This window comes from Pinus tabuliformis, chromosome X (assembly GCF_031772625.1).
Source record: "Pinus tabuliformis cultivar Carrire ecotype Pingquan chromosome X, CPIR1, whole genome shotgun sequence".
NCBI classification, from domain to species: Eukaryota; Viridiplantae; Streptophyta; class Pinopsida; order Pinales; family Pinaceae; genus Pinus; species Pinus tabuliformis.
In genome coordinates this window covers 943713835-943728502 of record NC_142308.1, presented here as the reverse complement: position 1 = coordinate 943728502, position 14668 = coordinate 943713835, and the positions used below count along the sequence as shown (strand labels likewise).

General features: G+C 35.8%; 1 protein-coding gene across 1 annotated transcript; it reads right to left on the bottom strand.

The window, feature by feature from the left end:
* Positions 1 to 5511: 5511 nt before the first annotated feature.
* On the bottom strand, positions 5512 to 6478 carry LOC149142812 (uncharacterized). Its single transcript, XM_089449658.1, has 3 exons — positions 6207 to 6478; positions 6021 to 6113; positions 5512 to 5848 (listed from the first exon to the last, which is right to left on the bottom strand). The coding sequence occupies exons 1-3, from the start codon at positions 6333 to 6335 to the stop codon at positions 5651 to 5653; spliced, it is 420 nt and encodes a 139-aa protein (XP_089305784.1). The 5' UTR covers positions 6336 to 6478; the 3' UTR covers positions 5512 to 5650.
* Between the last annotated feature and the right edge of the window lie 8190 nt (positions 6479 to 14668).

Here is a 14668-nt window from a genome sequence, read left to right as displayed (position 1 = left end):
ATACATGGAGCTACTTATGTTCAAGAGTGCAATAAAACCATTTACAAATGAAGAGAGGGGGAAAATACCATTCTTATGGGTAAAACATTTTTAGGTAAAGCTTGTTGACAAGGTCTTTGAGACACATGTCATTGAGACAAGCCAAGTCGTAGGCACCTTTAATGTGGAAATATTTGATGATGTAGGGAGACTTCCATAATATTTTGAAATTTCTAGGACCCAAAGCTTCATTGGTGACTTCATAACATAAGACAATGTGTCCCTCATTAAAGGAATGAGGATTGATGGTAAGCGGAAAGGATGCTTCGGGTCGCATCTTGGTGGCCTCATTGTTTTGGAGGGAAACAAACCTATCTTTGTGAAATTTTTCAAGAGAAATGGGGCATTTATTGAGGTGAGTAGTTTTTGGAAGATTTTTTAATATTGTGTGTAAGGTAAGGATTTCACATTCTATGGGGAGGAATTCTTTGACCCTATGCACAAGGTGATGTTGGGTTGTGTTATATTCTTTCCATGACTAGCCCACGTAGTTAACTGGGGGGTTAGAAGGGGGACGAAGGCCCCCTTCGTTGCCCCGATTGCATAGTGGGGGGAGTCACAGGGGGTTTGAGGGGCGCAATTAACCCCACTCTATGGGGTTCAGGGCAGTGCCCCGAAAATTTTTGGTTTTGGAACCTATGTTAGGTTGGGCAGACCCACCTATGGTTTTGTGCATGATTTTCGCACATGTTTTTGGACGCAATGGTTTTCGGTCCGTGGTATTGTATGCTTCGACATGTATAAATATGTATTATAACATTGAAAGGAACATAATGAAAAATCAAGCTGGTGGTCCCGGTTTTGGGATCCAGGGGAAATCTCTATGTATATGTGTTTTATGTGTTATGCTCTTGCATTGTTTATTTTCTGTGTTTTAGAATTCGTATGCAGGTAATTTCTGTAAAGGGTTAAAACCTACATTTGGTATCAGAGTTTTTTGGCTTCAAGGGGACGCCTTTATTGCTGAGGGGTTTCGCCTCGGGCCTATGGTAGACCCTGTTCAGTGGGAGATCTACGAGATCAATTCTGGTGGTGAAAGAAGATGGCAAGCAGTGGAAAGATAGAGATCGAGAAATTTAATGGTCAGAGTTTTGAGTTGTCGAAACTCAAGATGGAGGATCTATTGGTGGATAAAGATCAGTGGATGACTGTAGAACCGGGTACTAAACCAATGGGAGTGTCCGATGAAGAATGGAAGAAGTGGATTGGAAGGCAAAGAGAACAATACGATTGTGTGTCTCAGATTCAGTATTGCTGAATGTATAAGGGGAGGCTACGGTGAAGGCTTTGTGGGACAAGTTAGGGACTTTATACCAATCTAAGTCTCTGGTGAATAAATTGTTCCTGCGGAAAAAGCTGTATAACCTGAAGATGAAAGAGGGAGACTTGGTGACAAAGCATCTGAACGCATTTAATATTGTGGTAAGTCAGTTAGCATCTGTTGATATTAAAATTTTAGATGAAGCTAAGTGCATCAGTTTGTTTTGTTCTCTACCAGATTCGTGGGATAGTCTAGTTATTGCAATAGGTAGCAATGCAACTCCCTTGCAGTTTGATAAAATAGTCTCATCCTTTTTTACGGAGGAGATGAGACAGAAAAATATGGAGAGACAGAATGGAGATGCCTTGTCTGTACGAGGACGGTCCTAGAACAAAAACAAAAATAAGTCATCGAGTGGGAGATCTAAATCTAGAGGGAGATCTAAATCTCTAGGAAAACTTGTAAAGGTGGTGTGCTGGAAATGCAGAAAGGAAGGGCACTACAAAAGGGACTGTAAATCTAAAGCTCCTGATAAAGGAAAGGGATTTGATGATGCTCCTTCTGCATAGGTGAAAACCACCTCAGATGAAGGTGGGGATGTGTACTTGGCTTCTTCAAGTACACATGTAGATCATGAGGCATGGTTGACTGACTCGGGTGCATCCTTTCACTTCACTCCCCATAGAGAGTGGTTCTGTGAGTATGAGAAATACAATGGTGGTGATGTCTTCTTAGGGGATGATAGGAAGGCTAGAATTGTTGGTCACAGAAATGTAAAGTTGAAGTTGTAAGGTGGAAGGGTTAGAACACTTCCGGGTGTTCTGCATATTCTTGCATTGGTCAGAAATCTGATTTTTGTAAGAAAGTTGGATGATGCAGGTGTTAAAATAGTGTTCGAGAAGGATACCTACAAGATGGTTTGGGGAGCACTGGTATTGATGCGGGGAGTTCAGATTAGAACTCTATACAAGCTGCAAGGTAGCACGATTGTTGATGGGTGCAACAGTTCTGTGGTTCCTGAAAGTGGAGCAGAAAATCTAGTGGTATTTGTAGAGAAGACCATGTTGTGGCATCAAAGGCTTGGACATATTGGAGAGAAGGGCCTTTGAATACTTCATGGTAAAGGTATGGTAGAAGGTATGAGTAATAGCTCTCTGGATTTTGATTTCTGTGAAAATTATGTATATGGGAAGCAGAATCAGGTGAGTTTCCCCTCTGGTAGTAAGAGGGTGAAACATATCTTAGAGCTTGTGCATAGTGATGTGTTTGGACCTGTGAAGGTTCCATCAATAGGTAAGTCTGTGTACTATGCATCATTTATAGATGACTTCTCAAGGAATACCTGGATATATTTCCTTAAGAAGAAATATGAAGTCTTTGACGGGTTTAAAGAATTTAAGGCTCTAGTGGAAAACTAGACAGAGGAGAAGATAAAGGTGCTGAGGAAAGATAACAATGGAGAGTTTTGTAGTAAGGAATTTGAAGAATTCTGCAAGAACTGTGGTATAGCACGACGGAGGACTGCTCCATATACACCGCAACAAAATGGATTTGCAGAAATAATAAACAAGACGTTGATGGAAAGGGCAAAAAGCATGCTCAGTGGTGCTAGGTTAGGACAGGAATTCTGGGTAGAGGCAGTGGAGACAACATGTTACATGGTCAACAGATCACCTTCATTAGCGTTGGAGGATAAGACTCCACAAGAGGCATGGACTGGTAAGAAACCCTCTCTTTCACATCTGAGGGTATTTGAATGTGATGCATATGTACATGTTCCAAAGGAGAAACGAACCAAGTTGGATAGTAAATCTAAAAAGTGCATCTTTATTGGGTATAAGGATGGTTTAAAGGGTTATAAGATTTGGAACCCAACAACAAGGAAGGTTGTGTACAACTAAGATGTGGTGTTCAGAAAGGTGAAAGATGTTATTAAACATGAATTCCAACCAAAGGAACCTAAGAAGATAGAGTTTGAGCTAAAGGAGGAAGAATCAGACTTTACAGCAGAGGAGGAATCAGAAGATGAAGAGCCACAAACTCCGAGTGTAAGAAGATTAGTTAGAGAAAGAAGGCAGCCAGAAAGGTATAGTCCATCTACTTTCTGTTCAAATTTTGCTTTATCTATTACTGATGATGATCCCAGAACTATGAAGGAAGCAGTAGATTTAGAGGATGGAAAACTCTGGAGAGAGGCCATGGTTGATGAAATGGCATCTTTGCACAAAAATGAGGCTTGGGATTTGGTGGATTTGCCGGCTGGAAGGAAACCCATTGGCAGCAAATGGGTTTTCAAGAAGAAGACAAATGCAGAAGGAAAGGTGGAGAAATATAAAGCTCGGTTGGTAGAAAAAGGTTATTCCCAAGTGCCGAGAATTGATTTTCACTACAACAAAACCAGCGATTTGCGCCAGATTTTAGTGCATTTTTTTTGTAATTGTGATGAGCAACCTGGCGCTAAATCTGGCTCTATTGTACAATTTTTAAAGCGTCCTTTTTTGCACCTGATTTTGCATCCTTTTTCACGCTAGATTTTGCATCATTTTTTACACCAAACTATGCATCATTTTTTGCGTCAAATTTTTAACCAAGATTTGCATCTTATTTTATGACAGGTTTTGCTTCTAGTTTTGTGTCATTTTTTGCATCTATTTTTCATTCTCTTTTGCTTCCTATTTTGTGTCATTCTTTGCTTCCATTTTTGCACCATCATTTGCATCAAGTTTACACTTTATTTTGAATCCAATTTAACGTCTTTTTATGCATCCATTTTGTGTCAGTTTTTGCATCTAGTCTTACGCCAGGTTTTGTATCTAGTCTTACACTAGTTTTTGCTTCTATTTTTGCACCAACTTTGGTGCCTATCTTTGCACCATGTGTTGAATTTGATTTAGCACCAAATTTTGCATCCATTTTTGTGCCCATTTTTGCATCTTTTTTTGGACCATTTTTTACATCCACATTTACGTTTGATTTGTCTCCATTTTTCCCATCTCATTTTGCACCATATTTTGCGTCATTTGTTTCATCCAATTTTGCATCATTTTTAACACCATCTCTTGCATCTAATGTTACATCATTTTGAGCATCTAAATTTGCATTTATATTTGCATCTTATGTTGAGTCATGTGTTGTGTCCACCTTTGCATCTTATTTTGTGTCTAATGGTACATTCAATTTAGAGCCATTTTTTACGTCTACTTTTGTATTTGTTTTTACACCAAGTTTTGCATCCAATTTTAAGCTATTTTATGCCCCTTTTTGCACCATTTTTTTGTGTCTACTTGTGTCCAATGTTGCACCATTATTTACACAGACTTTTTCATCCAATTTTGCATTTTTTTGGTGTCTAGTTTTACATCGTTTTAATTTGCATCTTTTTTTGCCTCATTTTGTGTCCACATTTGCATATAATTTTGTGTCTGAGTTCGAGCCTAAATTTGCATGTGATTAGGAATCATTTTTTACATCCAATATGGCATCCTTGGTTTCACCTTTTTTCAGCCCCATTTTGCATCTTGTTTTATGTCTTTTCTTACATCTTTTTTTTTTCTTTTTTTGCACCCAAGTTTGCATCCCAAATTTACACCATTATTTGCATCATCATTTGGCATATTAATTTGTAACGTTTTTTGCTTCTTTTTAACGCTCAACTTTGCATCTTATTTTACATCTAGTTGTTGTCTTTTTTTGCATCTAATTTGGTGCCCATTTATGTATCCTTGTTTTTGCCCAATTTGATATCCTTTTGTATGCCATGTTTTGTTCCCTTCTTTGTGTCAACTATTGCACAATTTTTCACTTCTAATTTAAAACACTTTGTATGTCAATTGTTTGCATTTTGTATTAATTCCTAGTTTAACATCCAATTTTACTTTCAATTTTGCATCCATGGTTACATCTGCATTTGACTTCTTATATAGAGTATATTTTTCTTTACATATATGACCCCCTTTATAGATTCATAGTGAAATATATGATAGTTTCTAAATATCATTAAAGCAGATATCACAATTCAAAATCATTTGTAAAGAAATTTAAGAGAAATTGACAACATCCATCCAAAAAAATAACAATGTGTCATTAACAATTTTCAAAACATGTATAAAATAGCATAAAATCAGTAAATCAGTTATTTTTCAACATATGATTAAAAAATCATGAATTAACAAATCAAAATATTATTCTATCGTTATAAATTAAATTAACAACATACATAAATCAAACTCATCGTATGATTACAAAATCAAAATGTCTCATTGATATAGGGTAAATTCACAACACCCATCTAAACATAACAATGTCATTCTACACAATAATTTCTTCATAAAAAACAATGCATGTGCATGCCTAGCTACCACCACCAAGATCATCCTCATGATCATCTTGACCATCCTCATTACTCTGATCCACATCATCACCAACACCGCAACTATCATCATCATCTCCTCCTTCACCACCATCATCCTCACCCTCATCCTCATCATCTCTTGATATATGTTGAACATAATTTGGATCATCGTCTTGGCAATCATTACCTATAGCATTCTGACAAAAAAAATCAATATTACATGTTAGTATTAATTACATAACACAACGCATGTTTTTGTTATACAATGTTAACCATAAAATGAGGTAAGATATAATATCTAATAGTACTAAAAAATAAAATGAAAATATGGTTTAAAAGTATATTGGAAATCCAACTAAGATTACATACCATAGAGTCCATCCAAACAACAAATTCAACCCATCTCTTTTGCTGCAGCACCTCCTTTTCCAAATGATTTGGAGGTCTTCCATATTTTAGTTCCTATCAATCAGTAAATAGGGAGAAATTAGATAACAATGACTTTCTTCTAGTACAAAATTTATTAAAAAAATATCACATGTTTAATATACTTACAAAGGTTGTTATCAGTGCTTTTAAACCTTTCTGGCCACTACGATGAGTGACTTTTGTCTTGGTTAACCTCGCCTTGGATGCCTTGTCCTTAAACATAAACCAATTCAATTTATTTTCACACAAATACATGTCTAAGATACTTATAAGTATTAATACATTCTAAATAATGTTTAATGAAAAATTCAATACCTGAATGCTCTCATTGCCGGCTTTTCTTTGTGCATCCAACTTCTCATATGATTTTACAAGTTCTTTCTATACTTTAAAAGGTATGTCAATAGGTCTTTGTTTCAGTCTTTGATCTTGAGGCATTTTTTTAATTTTTCTTGTTTGGTTAAAAATTTTGGTTAAAAAAAACTGAACAAGTAATTCACATCAATGGCACGGGGACTCTATGGATATGTGTAAAAAAATTGCTATAAAGAAAACATCCAAAAAACATATGAGCTCTCCCTTTGATGGTCACTTGGGGCATATGGCTGGAAAGGAACAACTCCATTTTCGAAAATCAAGGACAATCCTTTCTCAAAGTCCTTCCTAATATTTGCTCCAAATGTCTTAAAATGAAAAACAAAATTCAAACGTCATCCTTAAACATCTCCCTTAAATATAACGTTGGACCATAAATTCTTCACTTTTATTGTTATCGGCTCTGGAATGATTTTTCTATATGCAATTATATAATGAAATATGTGTGCACTAATGAAAAAACATTGAGTTTCATTTTTCATAATCACAAACAATGAAAAAAGAATCACACGTAACTAGCATCATTTTGGAAATTTTATATTTATTAAAAATCTTTAACATGTTTTCCTCCCATATCTCATAAAAAGGTGTGAAATTTTTTATATACTCTCCAATAAGCCTAAGGATCACATACCTTTTAAAACTTTGCATTACCATTATATGTTTCTCCTTGAAGATATATAATATGTTTCTTCTTTAACATATATATTATGTTTCGCATTTCTTAATATTTGACAAAATACTAAAGTTGAAAAGAATATAAAATCTCACTTTTTAGAATATTTTATGATATAAGAGATTGATTTAGGTGATGTTTTGGCTTAGGAAAGGTTAGCTTTATATAATAAAAGAATATTAACAATTTTAAAGTCTAAATTTTGACAATTCAACATAATTTGGCTTTACATAATAATAAAAAAGAAATTAAGAATTTTTATTTCATATATCTTATTTATAACATTTTAATGGTTTATTCATATAGTAATAAAAAGTTCATATTTATAGGCAATTTAAAAATGATAATTTTAAGAGTGTTTACATCTAAAAAGTGTGGGAATAGTTTGAGATATGGTAGCACACAGTGTCCCATCATTGTGAGTTTTTAATACCATGAAAATGATCATTTAAGAGTGTTTACGACGAGGGAATAGCTTGAGATATGATAGAACACATTATCCCATCATCGAGTTTTTAATACCATGATTGTTCACTAGTGAGAAAAAATCACATGGAGAGAACACAGAAAAATAACCAAATGTAGAGAAAAAAAAAACAAAAAACAAAAACAAAAACAAAATTTGTAATCAACTGGGTTCTAATGATAATGTGTGTCTTGGTATGTGATTGTTTTAAGAGCACGGTCGAGATATCAAATGCATATGGCATTGCAAAGGTAGAGATGATTATGGTGACTACAAGCCTAGTGACTCTTGTCATGGTTCTTATATGGGCAAAAAATATATTCCTTGCGATTGGATTTCCTGTTCTATTTGGATCAACTGAGCTAATTTATTTTTCTGCAGTTTTGATGAAAGTGGGGGAAAATGGTTGGATAAATGGTTTTTGCCACCTGCTTCCTTCTTGTGATGTACATTTGGAACTATGGAAGTGTTCTGAATTATCAGGAGTTGTATATCTTGTTGGTCACGGAGATGTCAAGGCTAGAAAGGATTCATGGTTTCCTAAGAAACTGGTTATAATCTACTTCTATGCTTTCATGAGGGCAAACTGCAGGGTAGGCCCTGCAAGCCTCAATGTACCTCACACCAATCTCTTGCAAGTTAGCATGACATATACTGTCTAACTTGAAGGTTTCCATGAATCAAACATGCTGAATGTTTTTCAAGGACCAAGTCACAACATCAATATGGTGATGGATAACAAAGATTTCCTTGAAGGTGGCAGAGATGAAGTGAATTTTAATGTGAAGTTAATAATCATAAGTTTTGTTGTCGACCAAGATCTTCATTACTTAGTCCTTGATTTTGTTTGATAGAGAATAATAGCCATTCCTACGATTAATCACTGATATTTATGAACAAAGACACCATTCTTTTTTCAATGAAGATGATAGGTGGTATTTTATATGCATGGTTAAGCCTAAGATAAGCCATGTTTTCTACATAAGAAAGTTATATTAAGTTATATCCATGAAAATGAAAGGAAGATGACATTGCATGTTTCCTCGTATAGCTAACCATCGCTCAATAACATTGGATGCTTCTCCACCTCATTCATTACATCATTGCTTAAGAACCTTGGATGCTTCTCCATTTTTTTTGAAATCATGTATTGATTATGTTGTTGTTGGAGGTTTTACACTAAGTTTTTCAACATCGAGCTTACTAGGGCTTGCACCACCAGGGTTATTAGTAAGAATCTCATGAGGTTTGCATAGCCATGATTATTAGAATCAAAATAGTAGGATTTGCACTAAAAAACAGTTCATAGAGCTTTCCTGTTGGGGAGAAAATCACAAGTTCAACTTCTGCAGTGCAGAGCACCGAGAGCTCGTAAGCTTTCTTCAGCAATCCACCTACGTTTGGAAAATGTAGCCTGCCTGCTGGCGATGTTCTCAATCCTCTTCCTCTGCATCTTTCCCCTCACTATTCTTGTATGTCCTCTTTCGTTTTTCCCTCTAAACAAACCCTCTCAAATTGAGAAAGCAGAACAACTCACTCGATGAGAATCCGAATCCAATTATCGCTTCTAACAATAACCCAATACGATACCAGAAGTGATTACACAAAACCTCATTGACTCTTCATTTGTTTGGAAAAGAGCCAAGCATATACTTCTGACGAGGGTTTCCGTCTCAAGTCCGGCTCGCAGGACGTCGCTTAGTCAATTGCGAGAAAAGTTTTCCACCTGCCTGTCACATACAGTTTGTCACACTATATATTAAAATCAGGGACAATCCTTTCTCGGAGTGGACAATCCATTTGAATGCATTGATCAATGCTTTGTGCAACGCTGGTAGAGTGGACCATGTAAGGAACTATCTAATGGAGATGAAAAAATTTAAATCCTGATATAGTTTGCTAGAGGACATTCATTGGAGGCCTATGCAAGTTGGGTATGGTGGATGAGGCAGTGAATCAACTGGCGATAATGATTAGAAAGAGTCTCTCACCCACATATGCTCTGTACTATTCACTCATCAAAGCTTGCTGCAAATCAAAGAAAGTTCAAGCCGCTGCCCAGATACTGAACAAAATGCTTAGGGAACGTGTTGTTCCAAGTCATGCAAGTTTTATCTATGGCATGCATCATCTTGGGAAGGTAGGAAAAAAAATTGAGGCATAAAAAGTTCTTGAAGAAGTGATAGATTGTAAATCCTCTGTACATGTTAAAGTATACACAAAAGTAATGTCTGCTCTATTTCAGACCAGTGAAGTGGAAAAATCATTACAATTAGAAGGCAAAATAATTAGAAGAGGTTGTGAAACTAACTTTTTGACTCTGTAAAACAATGTTTCTCTAAGGGAAAAATTGATGAGGTATCCAAGATTTTAGAAGGCATAAACCAAAGATATCCGGTACAAGGTATTACATTATGAAAAAATTGAAATGGTCAGATTTATTGTTTTTCCAAGGAGACCACTCTTGCTTGAAGGAATGGAGAGGGCTCTGCTCGTAAGAAAGTACTGAACCAAGACCATTGTCAAAAAATGTTGAACCAAGAGTATTGTTAAAAAGCGATGTTTCTTAGTTGCATGAAAATTTAATTGTCCAAAATTTAATTTTGGACTCTTTGGATTTTAGGGATCTGTGGTTTGTGCTTTTTGAATTTTTGACCGGAGAATCCACAGTAAGAGAATTTTTACACCAACGTTTCAAATCCCAAATGGGATCCATCATCAGGGTTAAGAGAAAGATGATAAAAGAAGAGCAAGATGGAAGAAATAAATACTCATGAGGGAATGAATATTAACGGAACAGCACATGTCGGCCAGAAAGATTTATCATGAAGCTTATATTTAATTATAATTTTTATTTATAATTTTAATATAAATATTATTTAATTTTAATTTTTATTAATTTTTTTATTAATATCATTTGATGAAACTTATATCTAATTTTAATTTTTTTATATTAATATCATTTAATTAATATCTATAACACATAATCTTTATATAACCTAAAATCTAAAATAAATATCTAAAAACCTAATATATATATTAATATTAAAAACATAAAACCTATAATCTATAAAACAATCATATTTATATAACCTAATGTTTATAAAACTTAATATTTATAAAAATTTGGACTCTTTGCTGGCAAAATTTCATATAAAGGTATGCCCTTTATAATATTTGGACTCTTTGCTGGCAAAATTTCATATAAAGGTATGCCCTTTTGCCTTATAACATGATGATTTTAATGAAAATGGAGGAAGGGAATCAACTTCAGAGAATCAAATGAAGTTAAAAAATATTAGATTATCAATTATAATCCATAGGAAGGGAGGAAAATAAAGGGAGATGTTTTAAGGCTTGATTTGATGACTCAACCTCAATTCATGATTGATTATGATGGTTGGAGATGCATCTAGCCCTTGTTTTGTATTTTTGGAGCTTTATTACCCCTAAAAGGGCATAACATCACGCTTGGGAAGAGTTTCAACCCATGCATGCGAGCATTAGTGGCTTATTTTGTTGTATTGAACTATTGAGTTGGCTTGGTAGCCCATTTACTTCAACCCCACTCAGAATTAAGTTTCTTATAAGGCTTTTAGGAAAACTAATGGAAGTGATTGACCTCATATAAATAGAGGATCACTCCCTTGTTTATCATCATCACTTGTGGATTTCAACCTCTTTTATAAAGCTCTACTTAGCCTAGATGCAACTCGCTACTTGTGGAGATGTGATCTTTTTGGACCCATTGCTATTGGCGAATGATTTGTGTCTTGGAGGTGTCTTTTTGGGATTGAAAAAAGGCTATTTCTTGGAATAATTTAAGTGTAATTGCAGATTTTTATTGTTTTTCATGTGATAAAATTATGCTAGGATTTTTCTTATTCCATCTCTACATGCATATCTTATATGGAAATCTTGCTTGATTATTGCATGCTAAACCTTGAATACCATAAAGGACCTCCTAGAGAGCTTTCATTTATTTAATTTCCCCCCCATTAAAAAGATAGCTAGGGTTTATCAAGTGAAAACTAGGGTTTTCCCTCTTACTCCAAGCATAAATTTAATTTATCTTAAATTTATCACTATAGACTACATCACCCAAGTAGGAAAAGGCACTAGGAATCCTTTTGGTGATCAAAAATCATAAAAACTTTCATCTTATCTCCTCTTCTATTTTTTGAAGTCCTTTAAAGCAGGCCGCTAGGGCTAGGGCATAGGGTCAAATTCAACAAGGGTCTCCTATTGGATAGACATTGAGGCTTTAGTAGCTTGAGTTGAACTTGATTGATCCTTGGCACTCAAAATCTAGCTCTCTTCATGCTTGAATTTTCCCCAACAGTCTACCCTAGGCAATTTGTGCCCTAGCTAAATCCTAACTTTGGCTAAGGCTTCAACTTGGGTCTTAAATCGAAGGTTTGCCTTTTCTTATTTGCAAACCTTTTCTTGGTATTTGTATACCTAGGCATCCCTTTGTTGATCTACACGATGACAATGGAAATGCACCTCATTGTTCTATTAATGTCTGGCCTTTGCCTTGTGAGAGCCTGCTAGATTTTGAAGAAACAGGCCTGATATCATTAAATGGCAGTCATGGTAGTTTGACAGTGATTATATTCCTTCCTGGAACCAACATTGCACTGAAGGCAGGGCACACTTCAAAATTGTTGAAAAAAATGTATACACCATGATAGAAAATGACAATAAAAAAGATGTATGTGGTAGATTGAGCAAGGTAATAACCATTCCTGGAAAGTATCAACTTGTAGCTATTATAGTAAATGTTGTATTCATTTTTCAGATAGTTTTTGGGGACAGTCCTTCAAGGATGTATCAATGCCCTACTCAAGAATACATGCTTGAAGATGCCCTGAGAATGACATTGGTGCCATTCTTTGGCATACTTTAGAAAATAAAATTGATTCTCTTGTAAGGCAGAAGAACACACCAATTGGTCATATGGATCACCACATTGTTGAAATTTGTTCCGGGAATGCCTTGCAAAAGAACAGTGATTTGTGTCCAAAGGGAACAGAAGAGTGCAAAACTGATAATATGGCCTTGACATGCAAACTGCTGAATCTGTGCAAGACTCAAAAATATAGCAGTCTTGTACTTTTTCATATAGTCTTAAAACCAGAATCCAAAAACATGCAGTAAAGGGGGATATTGTTTTCTCGGAAGAGATGCTCAAGAGCCAAGAAAACACCTTATGGTTTGACAACAATTATAACAGTCCTTTGCAGGGATGGGTAGATATATCATGTAGTAGAACATGTCCAAAGTTACAGCCCCTTCATGACATACTTCATTTGCAGGCATCCAAATTCATTCCCAGACAGGCATTGACAGAGATTCCAACTTGTAACCATTCAGAGTTTGATGTCTCCCTGTTTTCCATGATGACTAAGCACTGAGAGAAGGGGCATTGTGCTTCCAAGATGTTAAGGTGGCTGCATTGGATCACTGACTTCACCTAGTAGCTGCATTTTGTACATGCTACAGTAGGGTAGGAAAATGAATAAGTTCACTTGAGCAGTAGTGTAACAAAAATAAGCTCCCTTGAGCATTTTATTTGGTTTTATTGTCAATGATGTGTTTGTTGATGAGGAGGTCAATCTCATGTGTACATGACAAGATTCTGAGGTTCTCATGCACTTCTGAGAAGAGCACATGTCCCCAAGTAGGAGCCAACTGTTACCCATTATTTTGCACAGGGGTACCCCTATTGAATTTACTTACTAACCTAGTGTTTTTCATCACTAAGAACCTCAAGGACTTGGCTTGTTGGTTTTATGGACATTGACAAAGGATTTGATGACATGGTGGTTAATCAGTGATGTAGTATTTGATGATGTACAGCCCCCTTGTTGGAGCACATAGGGTTCAAGCATGGCATGTTCTTCAGTCAGAATTTTGAGCATCTTCATGTTTCCCTAGGCAATTCACAGATCTCAAGGTAGTTCATGCATTTCAAGGCACAGGTCACATCCTCCAAGGCACACATGGGCTAGTTTCACTCACATGGACCTCTTCTTGACATGCCATGTGAAAATTCCTAGAGCACTCCCATGTTTTGAGCCTCTTTTTACCAAATTTGTGGGGCGACCCACTAACTTGGACATCCATTGAAATGCACCTCATTGTTCTATTAATGTCTGGCCTTTGCCTTGTGAGAGCTTGCTAGATTTTGAAGAAATAGGCATGATATCATTAAATGGCAGTCATGGTAGTTTGACAGTGATTATATTCCTTCCTGGAACCAACATTGCACTGAAGGCAGGGCACACTTCAAAATTGTTGAAAAAAATGTATACACCATGATATAAAATGACAATAAAAAAGATGTATGTGGTAGATTGAGCAAGGTAATAACCATTCCTGGAAAGTATCAACTTGTAGCTATTATAGTAAATGTTGTATTCATTTTTCAGATAGTTTTTGGGGACAGTCCTTCAAGGATGTATCAATGCCCTACTCAAGAATACATGCTTGAAGATGCCCTGAGAATGACATTGGTGCCATTCTTTGGCATACTTTAGAAAATAAAATTGATTCTCTTGTAAGGCAGAAGAACACACCAATTGGTCATATGGATCACCACATTGTTGAAATTTGTTCCGGGAATGCCTTGCAAAAGAACAGTGATTTGTGTCCAAAGGGAACAGAAGAGTGCAGAACTGATAATATGGCCTTGACATGCAAACTGCTGAATCTGTGCAAGACTCAAAAATACAGCAGTCTTGTACTTTTTCATATAGTCTTAAAACCAGAATCCAAAAACATGCAGTAAAGGGGGATATTGTTTTCTCGGAAGAGATGCTCAAGAGCCAAGAAAACACCTTATGGTTTGACAACAATTATAACAGTCCTTTGCAGGGATGGGTAGATATATCATGTAGCAGAACATGTCCAAAGTTACAGCCCCTTCATGACATACTTCATTTGCAGGCATCCAAATTCATTCCCAGAGAGGCATTGACAGAGATTACAACTTGTAACCATTCAGAGTTTGATGTCTCCCTGTTTTCCATGATGACTAAGCACTGAGGGAAGGGGCATTGTGCTTCC

Coding starts and splice junctions, on each gene's coding strand:
- LOC149142812 (XM_089449658.1), bottom strand. CDS start 6,335: ATGTATTTGTGTGAAAATAAATTGAATTGGTTTATGTTTAAGGACAAG. Junction 6,114..6,206: donor AAGCACTGATAACAACCTTT/GTAAGTATATTA, acceptor ACTGATTGATAG/GAACTAAAATATGGAAGACC. Junction 5,849..6,020: donor TTGTTTGGATGGACTCTATG/GTATGTAATCTT, acceptor TTTTTTTGTCAG/AATGCTATAGGTAATGATTG.